At 30.4% G+C, this 20900-nt stretch overlaps 3 protein-coding genes across 3 annotated transcripts; all 3 read right to left on the bottom strand.

The window, feature by feature from the left end:
- Positions 1 to 6657: 6657 nt before the first annotated feature.
- On the bottom strand, positions 6658 to 10771 carry LOC107406231 (uncharacterized). Its single transcript, XM_016013335.4, has 3 exons — positions 9798 to 10771; positions 9009 to 9131; positions 6658 to 7155 (listed from the first exon to the last, which is right to left on the bottom strand). The coding sequence occupies exons 1-3, from the start codon at positions 10048 to 10050 to the stop codon at positions 6998 to 7000; spliced, it is 534 nt and encodes a 177-aa protein (XP_015868821.1). The 5' UTR covers positions 10051 to 10771; the 3' UTR covers positions 6658 to 6997.
- A 1719-nt stretch (positions 10772 to 12490) lies between these two features.
- Positions 12491 to 14334, bottom strand: LOC107406171 (eukaryotic translation initiation factor 5A-2). Its single transcript, XM_016013277.4, has 5 exons — positions 13883 to 14334; positions 13380 to 13502; positions 13228 to 13284; positions 13059 to 13133; positions 12491 to 12792 (listed from the first exon to the last, which is right to left on the bottom strand). Exons 1-5 carry the CDS (start codon positions 14006 to 14008, stop codon positions 12691 to 12693), a joined length of 483 nt encoding a protein of 160 aa, XP_015868763.1. The 5' UTR covers positions 14009 to 14334; the 3' UTR covers positions 12491 to 12690.
- A 1544-nt stretch (positions 14335 to 15878) lies between these two features.
- Positions 15879 to 18683, bottom strand: LOC107419214 (uncharacterized protein At5g01610). The gene is made up of 3 exons (XM_048473044.2): positions 18434 to 18683; positions 17402 to 17456; positions 15879 to 16457 (listed from the first exon to the last, which is right to left on the bottom strand). Exons 1-3 carry the CDS (start codon positions 18518 to 18520, stop codon positions 16078 to 16080), a joined length of 522 nt encoding a protein of 173 aa, XP_048329001.2. The 5' UTR covers positions 18521 to 18683; the 3' UTR covers positions 15879 to 16077.
- Positions 18684 to 20900: the final 2217 nt, after the last annotated feature.

Below are 20900 nucleotides of genomic sequence, written 5' to 3'. Positions count from 1 at the left end.
TTGACTAAATGGCTCTCTCTATTCCTGTGGGTGTGTGTGAGACTTTGCTCTGTTTTCATCTTTATTTTATTTTATTTTATTTTTCCAATCATATTATTTGAATTATGTAAAAATTTGTGGTTTTCTTGAATTTTGATTCAGACTTACGTAGGAGTAGGGATATGTAGAAAGCAACCACAGGGAAAGGAGAGAGAGAGAGAGAGAGAGAGAGAGAGAGAGTGAGAGATAAAAGAGAGAGAAGCGGAGAAAAAGAGGGACTTTGATTAAAGAAGGAAAGCAAAAGAAGAAAAGGAAAATACAATCATGGATCAATTTATTTTTTATTTTATTTATTTTGGGCTTTGGTTTCCTTTTCTGGCTCTTTGTTTTACATTTTGCAAGTTTCCCACTGCTGACATATTTCCTTTCACTTCATTACTATTTGGGTCCCACATATTGAGTTTCATGGGATCCACACTAAATTATGGGTCACACAGCATCTCTATGCTACCAAATATATATATTTTTAACTTTCCTAATTTATTCCTTCAATTTGGTTGGTTGCCTTTTGATCTGCCCCTTAATGGGGAAAAGAAAAAGAAAAAATAAAAAAAATCTACTAAACAAATTGACAGAGAAAAGTATTTGTTTTTATGCAAATGGTTATAGTAATAGTTGTGGTATTGACTTTGTTTTTGTATCTTTCTTGATGGAAAAATTAAAGATGCATGTATAGTTGATGTCCCATAAGTGGTTAGCTGAAAAAGTAATATGCTTGACTTTATTAGTGTACAACAAAAGTAAGAATGTATATAAAATGTTGATGAAAATGAGAGACAAATAGAGGGATTTGGGAGAGAAAATAAATAAATTTTATATGCAACTGCCATATGACGTAAATAACAAATCATTCATAATCATCATATGGTAGTAATTTAACGGAAAAAAATTATTCAGCAGCTTTTATATTGTAAATTAAAAAATTGAGATTTGAATCTTATCAAATTTTGTTATTGTCTCGTAGTGCAGAATTATAGCCCAATAACTATAATATTACCAAGAGGTATCTTGTTTTAAAGTAAAAAAAATAAAAATTCATTTATAATCGAAAATTTGATAATTATTTTGTAAAATTTACATATTATACTTTGATGTTGCACAAATTGATTGATTATTTGATCTTCCTTGTATGTTCTTATTGATGTAGGAAAAATAAAAAAAAATGGGGAGTAAGATTATTTTATGAATGGAGAGAGATTTAAAAATAGATTAGCTCAAATTTCAATGGTGAAAGAGAGAACTTAGCACTAAGAAGACAAATTATGCTTGGGTTGGGTTGACATGACAAACCTTTTATAGGTTTTAATTGTGCAGCAAAAGAATAGTTAAGCATTGTGGGACACAAAGTTGAATCCTAATTTGGCTTTTGATGTTAGACCTTTGTTTGTCTAATATGAGTATGTATATAGTTATATGAACATTTATATTTATGTTAAATTTGAATTTGTGAGTCAATGAAACCCATACAAGTTGAGCTTAAATGAGCAGACCATAAAGTAGAAGGAAGGAATCCTGTCTGTCTTATTAGAATAATGTGTACTTCTAAAGTCTAGTGGCTTTGGTTTGTTTGGATGAATTATTTAAGTACTTATTTAACCAAACAAAAAAATAGGAAAAAGAATATTATTTTCTATCAAAATTGGAGATCATAGAAAACGATTTTAGAGGAATTCAAAACTTTGGAATAGGAGTTTAGCCTTGATTGAAGTTTGTCAGTCTTTTCAAAGAAAGACAAAAAAGTGAAAAATTTTTTTTGCTAGGTGCATAGTTTGGTAATTGCTCCTAATGGTTTTTGTAATGTAATGATGATGAAATTCTTGCTAAATATGATGACATTTTTCAGAATTTTATTTTATAAATTGCATAGGAAAAGAAAAAGTTTAATAATGAAATGAGTGGCTTCTGTGGTATTATAAAATAATTATAAAAAAAAAGATAATAGAAAACTCAAAGAAAGAAAAAAAAGCCTATAAATGTAAAAGAAAATATGACATGTATGGTACATTTGATTTCATTCATCTTAAATAATATTCAACCAATTCACAACAAGATTCTAGTACACAAGCTTTTTTTTTTTTTGGGAAAAAATCATGAAAAATTAAAATAATTAATTAATAACATGTACTTTGCAATTAAAAATTTTGTGTCAAACTGTCAATATAGTTTCATATTCCTTACATCTCTTTAAAGTTTTATCCTCTTTTTTAATCATTTCAAAAGAATGGTGAACTTAATTTTACAGCTTTTGGTTAAGAAATGGTTGATTTTGCTTTTGCTTTTGAAAGTATTTATCTTTTTTCATTTCCATATTATTATTTGCTAAAAACACTTTGTGTTATTTTACTGCTTCAGTAAAAGTGCTTTCTAAAAAAAGTATCATAGGGATTCTTTTTACCATCTCTCTTTTACCATGACATTTTTAGGCAAAAAGCCTAGAAGAAGAAGAAACATATATTTATGAACATTGAGGAAGTGAAAAATTAGAAGCATCTAAACCAATTCCACTGAACAATGAATAAAAAAGAAGGTTAACTAAAAGATCTTTGATCTTTTTACTTCCCACCTAAATCTGCATATATAAAAAAATCTTTTTGAAATATTTTTTTTTTGCCTTCTCAAGAAGAACTAAGGCACTAGTTTTCTTTCCGACAAAAAGTTGGGTTGAAAAAGTTATGACCATTAAAAGATTGCCATCCCATGTCCAATTTAATTAATGCAGAATACAAATATGCTATTCGTGCATTTTTTTTCCATATTTTTTTTTAAGATTAATTGCATTATACTTTTTCAAAATATCACATACTTTCTTACTTTTATTTCTCACACTACAAAATATTCATTATTGTACTTCTACATCCTGTATGGTTTGTAAAAGTTGCGTTTTTTTAGATCCTTCAATTCGAAATATTCTAATTTAAATTGTTAAGATTTAATTTGTTATATTTAAGATAAATCAGATTTTATTTTGCTCAAATTGTATTTTGATATTATTTATATAGGAATGAACCGTTAATTACTCTTAGTCAAAATATCAAATTGGAACAAAATACAACAAGTTTAAAAATTTAAAATCCAAAAATACATATTTTCCTAATTAGTGGATAATAATAAAATGCAAATTTCAAGTACAAATTTAATGATATGTAAAATTTTATTTAGAGGAGAATGTGAAGATATTTAAAATTTAATGTGACATTTTTGAAAGACAAAAAATATAAATTCACTCTATTTCTTTAAAACCCAATTTAGAGATATTTTTGCATAACAAATAGTACATTTCAATATTCCTGCTTTACATCCTTTATAATATTCTTGAAACTTTTTTGCATATTGGGTTTATTTGCTCCAAATCAATTAATTATAACATAATCTTCCTCTAAGAACGATAAGATGTAATGTGGGTCATCCAATACCACTACCACTCTCATCCTAAGCTATAATTGCTGCCTCCCATGATCCAATCAAGATATCTCTGAATAGTACACAAAATCCTCAATTGCACACATGCACAAACATATCAAAAACCATTATTATATTGGAAAAAAAAAAAAAGAAAAGAAAAGAAGAGGAAAAAGAACCACAACTTATTATAACATCAACATGCTCTTAATGAATGTACCTCAAGCATCTTTCTAAACTGAATAGTCTCACATTTTCTCTGTTGGATTAGTTACTCGAAACTTTACCTTTATTAATCTCAAAATAAAACAAAAGAAAAAGAAAAAAAAGAAAAAAAATATTTACTTAGAACTTAATTGCTTGGTGGAATATGAATTTATTTATTGATAATTTTGCTTTTTCAGAAAAAAGACATTTCCATAGCACAAGTTGTCTTCTATAAAAATGTGCCAACAAGCATCAAAAGCAAAATCTCTGCAAAAAGCAATTAACTTTTTAATTCATGACAAAGAAATCTAATTGACCATTTTTTTATTTTATATTTTTTGGAGTAGGATGAGTTTTCATTGAACAAACAAAGACAAAGTAATGAGACCAGCTCTTTTATTTAAGGAGTGAATTTGGGTTCTGAAGCTTAATTGCCAATGTAAATGTATTCATCTACCAACAGTTGGCAGAAAGCTTCTGTTTTCCAACAGAAAATATAATAAGTGTACCAAACCCATATACTATGAAATTGAATACATTTATAATATATTAATTTCCATAGAATATTGTTTATATTGGTAACCATCTTTCATTAATTGTATAGGTGACACCCCAGTTATAATTTAAAATGAAAAATGCAGCTGAAAATATGATAATTCTAAATATTTTCCACGTTATCATATTTTTGTTTCTAAAACTTTTTAATTATAAATTGAAAAATAATTTCTAAAAAATCAAATTAATTCAAATATAAATGTATGAATCATATACTAGCAGTTATTTATTGAAGGATAGGTTAGATGGAGAGACTAGTTTTAACTAAGGTTGGCTTAACTTAAGTGATGTCAATATCAATCAAAATTGTCCAACAACTTCACTCATTACAATTTAGGGTATCAAATAAGAGGATTAGCTTTAAGATAGTAGGTGAAAATATTACTATCTTATTTAGAGCATGCACGGAGGACCCAGTACTAGAAGCATAATTCTTAGGAAACAAACAGAAAACAGCTCCAAATTCCACCCTATTAGTAAGTAGTTAGTGAACTATACATTCAGAAATTATATATCTGAAAACCACAAATTCAACTTACTTAAAACAGCTAGGAAACAAGAACAAGAGACATTCAAAAATTTGTCCTCTGCTAGTGTATTTTGTCAAAATTTAACCAGAAAAACAACTTATAAAAAGAAACAAAAATATCAAATATAAAATTATATATATTCAGCCTCAATTTGATTCTCTAATTATTTTTAATCCATCCATAATTGTTGATGCAAATCAGGATATAAATAAAATGACCTATTAATTTCTTTGAACTAATTGCATAAAATTTCAACAAAAATTATAAACAAATGATTTAATGCGATATTTATCAAAGTTCAATTTTTTTTAACGTTATTCAAACAATAAGTTCAAGAACCAAATTGACATTGATATAAAAGTTTAGAGAGGCAAATCTGCACTTTACCCAAATAAAAATGATGATATACCCTTACCCTTATTTTACTTTGGCATGCAAATATATGATAATTAAAAACACTTATACAAATCCAGAGACAAAATAATAATTATCAATAATAAGTTGACACTTGTTTGTTATATCCATGCATAGAGATTCTTCCATACACTGGGATTTGCTTTCTTCTTGTGCTTGTATGTGTGTATATATATATATATATATAATTGGTAATTAAGCACCTAATTAATCTACAACCATGTTAAATAAAGATGCATTGTATATATAATGTTTCATTTTTGTCTTTTTACTTGCGTGATTGTGGTCAAAGCAATAGATGAATTATATTAATAAAACCAGGCTTTTAGGAAATAACAAGTATCACCATCATAATGTTTTCCAGCTAGCTATGTTCACTGCTCACATAATTATCATTGCTACAATGCAAATGTTTGACATTGGAAGGGAATGACCTCTAAAGCTAACAAATGAAAAGAGTTTGCACTTTTTGAGGTCTTTCTTAGCAACCCAAATTTTTTATTTTTATTATTATTTTTATTTTTAGGAAAAAAAATTTGGGGTTCTAGATTTCTGGCGCAGTTGATGGTTTATGGGTCCTTAGTCAATTTATTTATTTATTTTTTGGGACAGAAGAAATCAATATTATTAATGAAAATTAAAGTACATCTATAAAAAAATCCTTCAAAAGTAGGGAATTCAACCAAAAAGAAAAGACTTCAATACCTATTCAGGAGGGAGTTTATAAAAAGACTTCTTAGCAATTCAATCTGCCACTTTTTTAGCATTTCAGACTTGTATAGACTACCCTACATTCTTCAATTTGATTTTCTTTCTTAGTCAATTTGTTTTGTTATTCTTAGTCTATTTTATTTTTCCTCTAAATCATACTCCAAGAATTCTTATGTATTTTGGCCTAATCTAGAGTGTTTTGGTAGTCGGTTCAAGACATCTTTTGCTTTCTAATCACTCAAATAATTAGATTCTAGAAAAAAAAAGGATAAAAAAAAAAAAATTGGTCAATGCCCATGGAATACATCCACTATGCAAAATAGTGGTCCTTAGTCAATTTGTTTTGTTATGCTCTCTCCCCCCGCTCTTTTTTATTTTTTTTTTATAATTTTTTTCATCATACTCTTGAAATTTTCGTTTATTTTTCCCCACCGTAGACGGTATGTCTGTTTCTAGGTGCCCAAAAAACCAAAAAAAAAAAAAAAAAAAATCATTTTCTTCACAATCACTCAAATAAAGGGTCATATTCAAAGATGCCAATTAATTAGATGGTTTTCTAGAAAAACAAACCTAACTAATAATTGAACAAATAGACAAAAGAATGAAAAATTAGAATTCACATTTCAGTGTGAAATCTCATCGTTGACTTTGGACCCAAAATGTTATCAACCTGAGTTCCACCTTGCAGTGAGAGCCAGATTTCATGCACTACATGTGTTCGTCTTCATCACAGTTGGCCCAATTAAGATGCAGCTGCATACCCAAGTTTGTGGTGCATGAGGAAATATTTTTCAACTCAGTATCCACGCAATGCATTTAGACATTCTGAATTAAATTTCATTCACATTGTTTTCTCAAAACAATGAAGCGAAATATGCTCAACCTGATAGCCAAATACACATTTTTGAAGAATATTCCCAAAAAAAAGAAAAAAGAAAAGAAAAGAAAAAGACATATTTAGAGGCAAAAAAATAAATCTTTATTTACAGACCCCAAAAGTTGCTCCCTCTATCTCAGCCTCATCTTCCATTTCAATAACATGATCAAGAGTTCTGTTGACGAGTTGTAGAAACATATCGAAAGACAAGCTCCATTTTGGGTTCTTCAGAAGAATTTTGTAATGGAATTTATAATCCTTGATGTTATAAAGCTTCTTCATTATATGGCAATTTGCAAGCAGCCATGCTGTCTTTTGATTTGTATTGCCCAAGCATCTCGGCTACCGTTCTACATCGGCATTGGTTTCCTGGCCGGATTACATCACCATAGACGGCCATTTCAATTATGTCAAGCTCCTTATCTGCAATTAAATAAGCATACTATGTTGAACATAATATTCCATCAATCTAAATGAAAGTGTCCAAAAGAAAAAGGCATATATTGAAAAAAGAATATGAGATCTACAATAATGAAAAGTAACTATTCAAAGTGAATTCTCTACGCTTCAAAGGAAGGGAGAGAGAAGAGACAGCGCTGGTCAAAGTTGAGAGAAACCCTAATTGAAGGACAGTTTTGGTCACGTTTAAGGTTGAATTGGGATGGATTTCCAGCCAGCAGCCCATCATATGCAAACTGAGTTTATTGTTGGGCATACTGATCTGCATTTTGCAACCAACTTAAACTAATTTGCAGGTCACTGAACAAGTATTAGAAGTTTCAGAATTCCCTATTTTATTAACATTGCATTAAATCAAATATGAGCCTAGAATTATTGAAAGTCATCTGATATCAGGACAGATTTTGCCAGTTGTAGGCAACTCAAGATAAAGCTAAGCTAGTAGAGGCCCAACCTGACGATAGTGCACTACAATTTCTGTCCTTGTTGAACGCTATGGAAACATTCTACACTCCGTTATGGAACTCATTGCAATTTATACACTACCTGATTAGTAGGGAAACTGTCATTTCCTAAAAAATTGAAGCATTGTCTGCAACTCCAATAATTTTCTAAGTAATGAAAGATGCATGAGCAGAGAACATAATTTCTTTTAGCAATCCAAGTCCAAAGCACACACATCATATCACTTTGAGGGAATATCTCATAAGGCAAAAATGACATAGATTAACACCATCAGTTGTCACCCTCAATGCAACAGACAAAATATTCAAAGAACAGCACACAACTCCCAAGGCAGTTCATCATAGAGGCATTTGGACAATTTTCATGACTACAATAAGAATGAAATCAACATTAAGTGCAAACTAAAAAAAATATTAATTATTTGATGTCAGTTAGGTCATTTTGTGAACTTGCATGGTTATTAGTTTCTTTTGGTACTTGATATTGATATGTATTCTTTCGGACCAAAAAGGATACCTAACATAAGGAGTATGCGAGACAGGAAATGCTACTGAGGACTCTTCTACATTAGCACATTAGGCAGACTAACTAAAATCACCATATTCTTCATTCATACCATTCCTTAGTATAACATTAAACAACTTAATAAGACCAGAAATCAAATCTAAAACTTAAGGAGATTCATATTGCAATTCTAATTATGTTAGTCTTGAACTACAAAATCAGCTTCAAGGCCTTCACCAAAGATACGATCTTGTAAAATAGTAGCAACTAGCAAGACGGAACCTTATGACTGTTATACGGATGAAGATCACTAAATGAGCACATCATATCAGACCTATGTGAGTGTTCAACTAAATACCTAAGGGTCTGAGATTTCAAACTGTGACCCTAACAATGCCAGCGTCATTTAGACTACAAAATCAGTTTGTAGTTCTTCTCTATACATTCTTGGTGAGAACCCTATCAATGTTAATAATGATGAAGATGACAAAATCAGCAAATCAATAGCATTAAAAATTAAGTTTTTTGATAAAATGCTAACTAGATTTTTAATGTATTGTTGAATCCTAATCTTAAATTTGAACAAAGATGTGTATCATTCAACAGAATTAAGAATATTAGGCATCCTTCCAAAGAAGACAAACTTGACAAATTGGCGATTGAACTGCTGATGGATGTATTGATCGTAATCAAATTTTGATTGTTAAAGTGAATCTCAATACCTCCCCAACAAGAAAGAACTATTTTAGAAAAATATAACAGATTTACAAGATGTATACACTTGTAGCATCGTTTCAATTGCGTATTTAAATATGGAAAATGTAGCAAAGAGGATTAGGCAAACATACCAGTAAAGTTGACATCACAAGAGTAACCTTTCAATTTATTTGCATCCACATGGTCTTTGGCTGATTTTAATCTGTTCACTCGTGTTTGAAGAATCTGACAATTTTCTGCAACAGATTCACCACCTACAACACAACTGCACACCTCATACTTACTTGACACAAATCGATTAACACAACAAAAAATTCAGCTTCTGTTTGATTTTTGAAACGATGAAGACTCAAAAAGAATATTACAAAACACAATTTTTGGAATCCTACAAATCAAGATGGTTTGGTTCTCCGACATACTACCATCACGCACACCAATCAAGTCAAGTAAGCTGCATTTGCTTTTTCCTCCTTGATAAAAGTTGAGTCTCATATTTAGCTTCAACCATGCACTATATTTGTTTTCTCCAGAGATAAAAATTCAAAAAAATCCCAGACACTGATTTTTGATCTTATCTTTTTCTAAATTAGCAAAGATACAAAACCAAGTTATGCAAATTTATAATACCTCAATCCTCAGCATGGTGAAAACCAAAACCAACTAACAAAGTTCATAGTTTTATACTACCACAAAATCCTCAGCATGGTGAAAAACAAAAACCAACTAACAAAGTTCATAGTTTTATCCTACCCCAAAAGCTAAGCCCACAAACCCATTCCAGAATTGGATTCAACAAGCAAGAATTCACAACCAAAAGACGAAAAAGAAAATGCCCACTTCAAAATTCATCCAAATAAATGAGAAAACAGAGAGCTCAGAAAGAAAAATAAAAGTCAAAAAGTGATAAATGATTTAGGGACCTTTAGAGAAGGGGACGATGTGATCGTACTCGAAGCAGAGACAGCCCAGGCAGTTGCTGAAACGCTTGCAGACAATGTTGCCAGCGGCGTCTTTGCGCCACCTATCAGGGTGTCGACCAGGGACTACATCGGCCTTAGCCCAACACACGCTCCTCGCCTTCGCATCAAAGAACCTTGGCCTACTATCCTCACCGTTTCTGTTGCTGTTTTCACCACGAGAACGTTGAGGTGAAGGAGAAGAAGAGGAAGTCATCGATGGCTGATCGAATTGGGATTGGTCTGCCAACCGAAATACGAGAGAGAGAGAGAGAGAGAGAGAGAGAGAGAGAGAGAGAGAGAAGGAGAAGATTGGGTCACTGATTCACTGTAATGTTTCAACACACTTCGGTGGATTTCAAACTTGTAGTCTATATCCTTCTTTTTTAATAATAACATGAAATGCATATTATTTTATCGTAATTGTCAATTTTAGGGCTAAAACTCCGTATCCAATTTTAGCAGCCATCAATTTTTTTTTTTTTTGGGAGAAAAAAAAAAAATCCAACTAACAACTAACCAACAAGTTTTTAACTAAATTATGTATTCATTGGGACAATACAGCAATGTATTTCAGATTTGAAAATTTTCCATTATATATATTATATAAATATATAAAGACTTTAGAAAATAGATGGAGCTCACCTAGAATACAAAATGAGACAAATTTTAAGTAAATACAACAACTTTTAAAAATAAATTTGATGGAAAAATGCTTTTCATCACATGCCAATGTTAACCAATATTTAAGCTGCAACAAGTGGAAAACGACCAATTTTTTTTAAAAAAAAAAAAAAAATTTAAGCACAATCCAGTTCAATCTTGCATTTTAAATAGATCAATATAAATCCATCATCTATAAAGATAATTTTAATGACTTTAGTAAGATAAATTTTAATGATTTGAATGACTTTAGTTGTGGTGTATACATATATATACATATATATATATATATATATATATATATATATATATATATATATATATATATATATATATATATATATTCAACACATACTTATTCGCTTACATCAAGACATGTAAAAGAATCTTATAGAGCTTGAAGGAACTTAGCCAAAACAAAAATACTAAAAGGAGGCTGGGAAAATGCAACAAATATGACACTTTTAAGCATATTGAATAATAAGTTGGTGAATTGAAATCAATGTTAGTCGATGTTCAAAGATTGGATACAGATATGATATATATATATATATATATATATATATATATATATATATATATATATATATATATATATAAACAAAAGACAAATTCACGTGTGCAGAGATTGGGAAAATTGGGATTGGAACTAGCATGTAAGCAGAAGAATAGAAAATGTTTTTCTTGTTGATCCAAGTACTAAATTTTCTCAGGCTCTACCATTGCCAGAAACAGATGGATTCTACTACTTTCAAACCCAGCTCCATACACTAGGAAATTTCTGTTATTCTCTAGCCAGTTGTCTATGGAATTTAGAAATAATAATGTTACTTTCCGCAGAATTCCATTTCAACAAGTAGTTAAAGCCATGAAATCCTATCAAATCTCCAAACCAAAGCCCTGAAATTTTTTTAGAAGTTTAGGGGCTTGGGTGCTATCAGGTCATCAATTGGTACGTGCACGATTATTATTATTATTTTCAATGGAATTAAATCATATACTTTTATTGTTATTCGTTCCTAAAAAGCCTAATGCCATTCGTTCCCATAAAGCCTAATGCTTTTTATGATGCAACATTTTCTCTCTTCTAAGCTAAAAAACTATTTAGAATACTATATGGTAAAAATGGGATGGTGGGTATCAAACTTAAGATGCCACAAAAAAGCTTTTGGACAAAGTTGAAACTTTATTGCTGTAATGGATAGACTTGGTTTTCACTATCTGCAACTTAATTTGGCATACATCTCAAGTGTCTGTTGTTCTGTATGGTGAAGTGGTAGCCCAAGGATTTTTCACAGCATCTAAGAGATTTTAAGACAAGCACATCCACTATAGCATCATCATCTTATTTTATGTTCTAAAAGCTTTTCCAAAGATACTCAACAAAAAGGAGATGAAATGTTCTATTCCACGTTTGAGGTTGACAAGCTTCGCTTATAGCATAACCGAGAAATAGGAATTTTGGAAGAATTAAGAGAGTGCTTGGAAAATGGTTTTTGATTTCTTTGGTGGAAACCACCACCAGAGATTCTATGGCCATGCTGGTATGATTTTGATTATGCATTTCTACAGCTTCAGCTTATGAAAAAGAGGAAAAGAAAACCTACACATCATTCCCTGCACTTTAAGAAAAGTAGCGTACAAAGACTCAGTATCTGTTATGCACCTTAAAAAATTGAAGCAGCGTTAAAAAGCATGCCAAACAGGGTCTATATTGAACTTGATAAAGCAGGTTTCACATTAGAACAATAATGTCTAGGTGTCTACCATCACTGTACTCGAAAACATAGGCCCCTCAGCTTTAATACAACTTATTTCTCTGCTTTAGCAGCTTTTTCAACAGCAATGATTATATGATATGGAAAAGATATTGAGTTCATTCCCTCCATTCCCTTTCGGCCATGAAATTCATAAATTCATCATAAGGAAGGAAAATAGCTCCTAAAGTGGGGCATAAAGCTAAGAAAGCATATTTTCTCACCAACCTCCAAACATACTCTAAAAATATCTTATTATAATATAAGTTTTTAAACCCACAATGAAAATAACCACAAAAACAAGCTAAGATAGACTTCGCTCTCCAGATCCACAAAACACCATCTGGAACAGCTATTAAGCTTAAAAGCATACTACTTTAGCCTTACTAAGAGACCCAAGAAGCTATAGAGAAGGTTTTTATAATACTCAAATTTGACTATTTTGGACCAATGTCTTTGAGTGCACAAATCTGCTCCTCTCCCATTGCAGACATCACAGTGACAACCAAGTCCTTCCCCTCAGCGAAACCATCCTTGATCTGCATCCAGCAATACAAGATGCAAACAATTAGAAGAAAAATAAGCATACCAGAACTACAAAAAACACAAAGCAGATACAGAGAAAAAAAAGTTCAGATAGCAAGGCAATTTCTAATGAATTACTATGAAAATTTTTAGTCAAAACATGCTAAACGTAATCATTTTGGACACTTCCATATGGAGTTCAAAGCACAAGCATATATATATGATCACAAATAAGAAATGGGGGTTCCCTCTTTGGATAAGAACTGAAAGATTCTCCAACCTGAGTCAGCAGATTATCATCGGTTGGGAGCCTCAGGTCATCCTTAGTGTTTCCATTCTCAGACAGCAAACTTACCTACAAGATTCCAAGATTTTCGTCAGAAATCTAAGTTAAAAATTGCACAAGATTTTGTAAAGCAAAATGATATCAAAAAAAAAATTGAACATACAAATCCATCCTCAGAAATATCAATCAGCTGGTAGTCAGTGCGATTGACATGGGGAATCTGCACAGTAGACACACAAAACACAATTAAAGATACAGAGAATTTATGCAATAGATATAGAATAGAACAGAAATCAGAAGAGTAGAAATACATACATCACAGTTATGGGAAGAAGGAACAATGTCATCATACTTCTTGCCATTGAAAATATCAATTCCAACAAAGTGGCACTTTGCATGTCCATGCTTTCCAGTCTTTGAGGTAGAAACCTCAACAACCTGACAGTCACAAACACAGCGAAAACACTCAAAGATCATGCTGACAGACAACAAATCAGCATCCTCAGCAACACAATAATTAGAGTTTTAGATTCAGATTCATATGAAAGTTAAAACAATTTCAGCAAAGTAATAGTTCAACAATAGTCGACGAATCAAAAAAAAAAAAAAAAAAAATTGAAAAAAAAATTCGAACTTTTCAAACTCAAAATTAAAGGGTCACTAAAACTATCAGCAAAGAGGAAAAGCCGAATCACCCAGATAAAAAAATTCAACAAAAAGACCAACAAACAAAAACCCATATACGAAGACCTAAGAAAATTCCAAGAAAAAAGAGTTTCTACGCAAACAAACAGCAAATATTCAGAGAGAGGGAGGACCTTGCAAGCACGGCCTTTGATGACGATGTAGCCGTTCTTGCGGACAGTACCGGCTTGCTGAGGGTAAGTTTTGGAGGCTCCAGCGTCGGCCTTCGACTCGAAATGGTGCTCTTCACTGTCCGACATAGTTTTCAATCTTTCTGTTTTCAGCTAAAATCAAAGAAACCCAAATCAACAACACCCCCTCCCCCCAAAAAAAAAAAAAAAATATTCACTCAGAGCCCCCAAGAGAAAACCCAGATGAAGCAAAAAGGCGGACCAGTCGAAGACTCAGAGTCTGAAAGATATTTTATGGCTTCTTATACTTCCTGATTGATTTTCAACCATTGGATTCGGAGCGGCGGTGGCTGGCGGTCCTCCTATTTTCTCAATTTTCTTTGGTAAGAATATATGCGGATTTTGCGTTTTGGGCTTGGCCTTAGGGCGTCCCATGTTTACGATTCTATTTGCATCTCAAAAGGAACTGTATACACACCTGCTTGATATATATATGTATATATATTTATTGACGAAAATACCCTTCTCTGTTATTAAGAAGCTGTTCAATGAGGATGACCACTATTACCAAAAGCCTTAAAATTCATTATATTTGGGATAATTAGAAAAATTAATTACGTGAAAGCATATTAAAAAAAAAAAAGGAAAAAAAGAAACAAGGAGAAAAGAATGGGTTTCTTCAAGCTTAGGATGTGTGGCTCACTTAGTTTTTCTGATGTACAAGCTTAAAAATAAGAATGCACAAGACGAAATTGAGCTGATACGGGTCAAATGTGACAACATATTCTCCTCAAATGGTATTTGGTTAAATGCATGTGCCAGAAAAAGATAAAAAAAAAAAGGTATTGGTTATGAAAGTGATTGCCAAATCAACCTTACCCAAGTCAATGATAATTCCTTTTTATAGAGACATATTTGACAAATCAAAATCATAGTGAGTGTATATTTGACAAATCATAATCACAGTGAGTGTATATTTGACAAATCATAATCATAGTGAGTATATCTAAAAGTAGATAAGTTTTAAAAAATTATGACTAGTCATATGTCCATGATTTATATACATGTTAGATATATTCGTTTAATGGATAATATAGTATTCATTAAAAAAATAATTTGTTAAATATTTTGATATATAGAATCCAATCCTATTATGTTAAATGGTTAAGTGTTATTTGTATCTGAACTATGTGCATTTGAAATTGCCTTTTATGATTTGAGCAATGATATCTTTTAAACTTTTCAAATGGTGTTTTTTCAATATAATTTGTTTAGTATTTTCATTTTTTTTTTTTTTGGGGAAGATTCAAACGTTGGAAAGAGTCGAAAAATGTGCATTACTAACGTATTAACAAAATGACAGGGTATAGTTTGATAAAGACAAGGCATACAGTTTAAGAGGACATTGGTGGAAACTCCGCATAAGTACCGTAATATTAGTGACGGTTTTTCATAGTATTAAAGACAGTTTTTTAGAAAATCGTCACCAATACTATGAAAAACCGTCATCAATACTGTGGTCCGCATAAAGACCGTCTGCACCATAGACGGACTGTATATATATATATATATATATATAAAGAATTATATTCTTAGGCTTGATCCATGGTTAAACTACTGAGAATATATGTTTAGGTGTAAAGTTTAAAATCTTTACCTAGATAAAAATCCCTCTACTGAAATTGTAAAAACAAAATAAATAAATAAAAAATATAATTAAAATATAATATTTAGGAATTTAGTAATTTTGACATTATAAAAGACAAAAAAATCGTTCAAATTTTATTTATTAGATCATAAATTATGTTCAAATACATTTCATAAATTAAAATAACAAAATATTTTTGATTGTATTATATTTCAATTTTGCCCAAAATATTAATAATTGACATAAATTTAAAAATATAAAAGAAAATTAAAATCAATTTAATGCTATCATAGTACTTTATGATTTACCAAATTTTAACCATTTTTTTACATCCTTATGAAAAAACACAAATTCAAACTATAGCTCCATTACTTTTATTTTATCTTTGGTGTAAGCACTCCAAATTAATTGGAGACGGATCTATGAATATATTTATAAAAAAACTTTATCAATTGTGCTTTTTTGGGAGGAACAATCAAAATTCAAAAAGAATAATGTCACAAATACGACTTAACAGACTTTACAACACATTGTTGATGACTGAAAGACATCAATATTCTTCAATCTTAATGGCATCTCGAGGAATTTCATAGGCATCTTTTGGCTTAGATTTCTTCATACCGGCTGTGAACCAAACCTTATCAGATTTGTAGCTCTCAACAGCAACACTGGTGACTTTAACCCACACCAGAGCCTTTGTCTTCATTCCTTCTATTCCATTCAATTTTCCCTTTGAAAGTGTCCCTTTGATTCGTTTCGCATACCTTATAACAGACGAGTCCTTGAAGCTGACCTCACCTGGAGATGGCAAGTAGACAATGAGCTTGGACCTTGATTCATCAAATTCATAACATGTTATGTTCTTGGGGAAGAGGCCAGGTGGAAGGTTGTACTCTCGCAGAAGATCCGGCAAAGGTTTCTGCTGCTTGCCTAGAAAACAAGAACAAAGAGGCTAGCTTCGCTTAGTTTCAAGGAACATTATTGGTTCTGTTGGTATCTTCACAAATTGTACATACATACACACATATTTACATGTATACATAGCATGAGCCCTGAATTATATTCATTGTGTGTGTGTGTGAGAGTGAATTGGTTAAATATCTTAAGCAGGAAAATAACAAATGATTTTAAAGCCAGCTTAGTTGCAGAAAAAAGAAGAAGAAAGATTTGAATATGTAGATTGAGATTTATTGTAGATATAAATATATCCAATTGTAACTCTTCTGTTATAGAAAGGGTGATGAAAATGGAAAGCTTACTTTTACTGAACTTGCAATGGTGCTAAAAAAATTGTAGTTATCCAAAGCACCAATAGATTGGTGATAAGTCAAACTCTGTCTTTCACCAGAGCTGGAAGGTCCAAATCATTCTTTAAATGATCAAAAATATTACTTGTAATTAAAGACTTTGCAAGCAAACTCATCCACTAATGACACTCTACCAAACATGAAGATGCCATTCATTTGTCATTTTGAATTCCACTTTTTTTTCACTAATTTTTTTACAATTCAAATTGTTTAGTTCTATCTTTTTTTTCTTTTTTTCTTTTTTTTCCCTTTTTTTACCAAGTGCAGTGGTATTTTTGTCGACTTATTTTACTGGTTGCTGATACTAGTCATCTACCTTTAAGAAGATTATGGAGCTTCTATCTAAAAGAGACATCAGAGCTATATATTCTTGTGTAATTGTGAATGATAAGAGTTTAGGGTGAAAATGGCCACACAGCAAGATGCATGGATTAGGGAAAAGCAAGCTTTAGACATAAAATTTTCTTAAACCAGAAAAGAATTATAACAACTACAAAAATGTTATGGTAAATATTCAGTAAGATCTGAAGGATTAATCGTATGAAAAATCAGCAAGTAGCTGCATACCTTTCAGCTTGTTGAATATCCACTTTGCCTTTTCCTCAACAGTATTTGAGAATGACTGAAATTGTGGAAAATAAGCACATTGGTTTCAATCTGGTTTTGTTATTGATAGCTTGAATTCATATTTGAATACTATACAAAAAAAGTAGTTTTCTGAACTTAGTGGAAGATGTTTCTACAAATCAAAGCACCAACAGATTTCTCAATTTGAATCATATGGATATGGCAATTATATTTTCCTTTTAAACCACTCAAATGACATTATTTTCCGTTTAGGCATTCAAATAAAAGAATATCTACAATGTCATAGATAAATATACGACTTAAATATTTGGGACATAAACATGTTTACAGATTTTTTTCAGAAGCTCAATTGACTACTAAATTAAAAAATGGTAAAACTAGAAATGATAACAGAATTACAACATTGAAGTCATCAAAGAGATATCTATGGAACAATTTGATACTCTTTCCTTCCATCTAATCATTATGGAATGTACAACCATTCAACTGAATCCCCAAACCACTTTACAAAGAAAAAGAGAAAGAAAAAGAAAAAGAAAAAAAAATAAAAAATAAAAAGAAGAAGAAGAAGCAGAAAACGGAAAAAGGTAAAATGAAAGTAAAGGCATGAAGGTGTGGACCAGAATTACTGAAAATGTGGCAAATCCTTTTCATATTGGAAACCAATCTGAAATTTCTACTCAATATAAATTAACCAGCATTAATCCGATTTGGGATCCGAATCCAATGTCCAACATACTCATCGATCCTCTTCAACTCTGTTCCCAGTTGACAAAATAACCCACCATTTCTTTCTTCCAATATTTTCAATTTCTGATTAAAAACCAGCAAGATCTTGAAAAACTATCAAATGGGGTTTTGTTGTCAAAAAGAAACATGCAAAACCAAGATTGCAATAACAACTATAAAAAAAAAAAAAAAGATTTAGTAAAAGAATGCAAGAAGCTAGCTAGGCAATGAAACAGAGAAAGAAAGGGTATGATAATGTTGGATTAAAATGAGTTTACATACAGAGATGTCCTCAGTGATGTTGGAGATCTCTTCCTTGGCTTTCTTGGAAATCCAAAAGCTCCCAACTTTTGTCAGAGCTTTCTCCATTTTTTTCTTCTCACTCCTCTCTCACTGACTGAATCAGAGCGAGTTAGAGAGAAAGAAGAAGAAGAAGAAGAAGAAACAGAGGAAGTTTCGTTTACTAGGTTCCAAACAACAACTCAGCAAAATTCACGTACACACATACACAACACAAGGAGATATCTTTTCCAACTCACGCTCCGCAAATTGCCACCTTATGAACATGGCGGCGCATTACCCCCAAAAAAAAAGAAAAAATAATAATAATAATTAAAAATTTACGGAGGCAAATTCGAATGAGTTACTCTATTGAAACGACGCCGTTTGGAAACTTGTTTGTAACGGTAAGAAAGATATATCAATTTTTCAACTAGTAAATCAATTACTTGTTTTAAACTTCATTGCTTAATTATCTATCTATCTATCTATATATATATATATATATATAAATAGATATCTTTTTAACAATGATCAAAAGAATATTATCTTTTTTTAATTCCAATTGAAATTTTTAAATGGTAAGGTGTTGATAGGATTAGGTGATTATTTATTTATTTATGTTTTGCGAAGTAGCTGATTAATTTTCAAACAAATAATAATTTTTTGTAATTATTTAAAAAAATATCATCTTTTTTCTTTTTTAATTTATTGCTAAACTCCGGATAAAATTTAATTTATTTTTCCCTCTAATAATTAAAAGGCTTCTAATAATAAACCATAAGTGTTTTCAAATATTAAAAAAAATACTTTTAAGTTTAGGCGTTTTATTGACCAAAAAATCATTACGTTACTTAGAAATGGAAAATTGAACATAAGAAACATTAATATTATTAGAGGTTGGAAGATTCATAAAAATTTAAACCTACTTTAATAAATTACTAATTTTAATTGATATGTTTCGATTAATTAATTTGTAAAAGATGGGTCAAAATCGTGAAAATAGTCATAAAATTCATAAGGCTCTTGCGTGAAATGGGTTTACGAATTCCCAAAAATTACAATTACTTACAAAAGAGATGTTGTGATCAATGCTAGCCTTTTCCTTTTTTATTTTTATAAATCATTTTTGGCATTAATGGATGCTAGCTTCAAATACGATTATAAACCAAAGGTTAATAAGGTTTTAAGACTAGGACAAGACACCAAGTTGTTATGTTAAAGATGGATGATTTTATTTTTATTTTTTAAGAAGTGGTTGAGATGGTAACTCATAGTCTGAATTTGTGTTAGGGACGACTAGCTCAAATAGTTAAATCTTCAAAATAGTTAATAAAGTAAATTTAATATTGATAACTTTAGTTCTTACTTTTAAGTATTTTTTATTATATGTTAATTATGTTAGGTACTATATTAACTAAAAGAAAATAAAATTGAAAGTGTTTATGAAACATATACTTTAACTCATATAGGGTACCATATAAAAGTAAAACCTAGATATGGGGATTCAAAACCAGAGCTTTGGCTTGAAAAAGTAATAGTTTTGAGAAGAAAAAAAAAAAGTAGTTTTGCTGCTGAGCTATCATTTTGAGTAACACTTAATTTTAATTCAAGTGGTTGGATGAGTGTAAATTAAGGTGTGTACATATTAACTGCAAATTATATATTTAAGAAAAAAACGTAATTCCTTTTTTTCTTAAAAAATTAAAAGAAAAGAAAGGAAAAAAAAGAAAAAAAAAAAGTCAAGTATATATGGGTCCACAAAATAGAAAGCTTGGTTAAAAAAATAAAAAGAAGCAGAAGTGGACATAAGCTTGTAAACAGATGAGATGTGTAAAATTTGCATTGCATGCATGTAATGTAAGTCTATGAATTGGGACATGTTCTTTTTTTTTTTTTTTTTTGGTTTATTTTTTAATTTTTAAAGACACGGCCATGTTCATTAATTGTGTATATATATAAATATTTTTAATATTATTAATATAATTGTATTATTTAATTCACTGCCAACTCATAACTAGTAGGTAGCTCCGTACGTAAATGGTATGCCATGTTACTCACATTCATTAATCATATAGTTTTGTTGAATTATCCTTTCCCTTGCTTTGAACTTTTCACATAATGCCAACGGGGGTGGAGTCAGGATTCCAGCTTTCTGGAGGGCCAAGGTATAATTTTTTTTTTTTTTTTTGGGAAGGGTCAAGTTGTAATTTATGATATGGTTTTCTACTATTTAAAATCCTTAAATTTTTTAATTGATTTTTACAATTGCATATATATATATATATATATTGAAAAAAAATAAAAATCTACATGAGTCTTTTAGAATAATTATTAAAATATAAGTAATAAAATTTGAGAGTATATTTAATGAACAAAATTGATAATATAAAAACCTAAAATATTTGTTTAAGATAATATTATAAGCAAATAAGTATATAATTTATTAGGTAAAATGTCAATGATAAAC

The sequence above is a fragment of the Ziziphus jujuba genome, chromosome 2, assembly GCF_031755915.1.
Source record: "Ziziphus jujuba cultivar Dongzao chromosome 2, ASM3175591v1".
NCBI lineage: Eukaryota > Viridiplantae > Streptophyta > Magnoliopsida > Rosales > Rhamnaceae > Ziziphus > Ziziphus jujuba.
Note: the sequence above shows the minus strand (reverse complement) of the source record. Positions and strands in the feature narration are given on the sequence as shown.

Excerpts from the sequence above, each read along its gene's own strand:
- LOC107406171 (XM_016013277.4), bottom strand. The coding sequence starts at position 14,008 with ATGTCGGACAGTGAAGAGCACCATTTCGAGTCGAAGGCCGACGCTGGA. Across the intron at positions 13,503-13,882 it reads TCAAAGGCCGTGCTTGCAAG|GTTGTTGAGGTTTCTACCTC; the intron begins GTCCTCCCTCTC and ends TGTGACTGTCAG. Across the intron at positions 13,285-13,379 it reads CTTCTTCCCATAACTGTGAT|ATTCCCCATGTCAATCGCAC; the intron begins GTATGTATTTCT and ends TCTACTGTGCAG.
- LOC107406231 (XM_016013335.4), bottom strand. The coding sequence starts at position 10,050 with ATGACTTCCTCTTCTTCTCCTTCACCTCAACGTTCTCGTGGTGAAAAC. Across the intron at positions 9,132-9,797 it reads CATCGTCCCCTTCTCTAAAG|GTGGTGAATCTGTTGCAGAA; the intron begins GTCCCTAAATCA and ends GTTGTGTTGTAG. Across the intron at positions 7,156-9,008 it reads TTGTGATGTCAACTTTACTG|ATAAGGAGCTTGACATAATT; the intron begins GTATGTTTGCCT and ends ATTTAATTGCAG.
- LOC107419214 (XM_048473044.2), bottom strand. The coding sequence starts at position 18,520 with ATGGAGAAAGCTCTGACAAAAGTTGGGAGCTTTTGGATTTCCAAGAAA. Across the intron at positions 17,457-18,433 it reads ACATCACTGAGGACATCTCT|TCATTCTCAAATACTGTTGA; the intron begins GTATGTAAACTC and ends CCACAATTTCAG. Across the intron at positions 16,458-17,401 it reads GATATTCAACAAGCTGAAAG|GCAAGCAGCAGAAACCTTTG; the intron begins GTATGCAGCTAC and ends CTTGTTTTCTAG.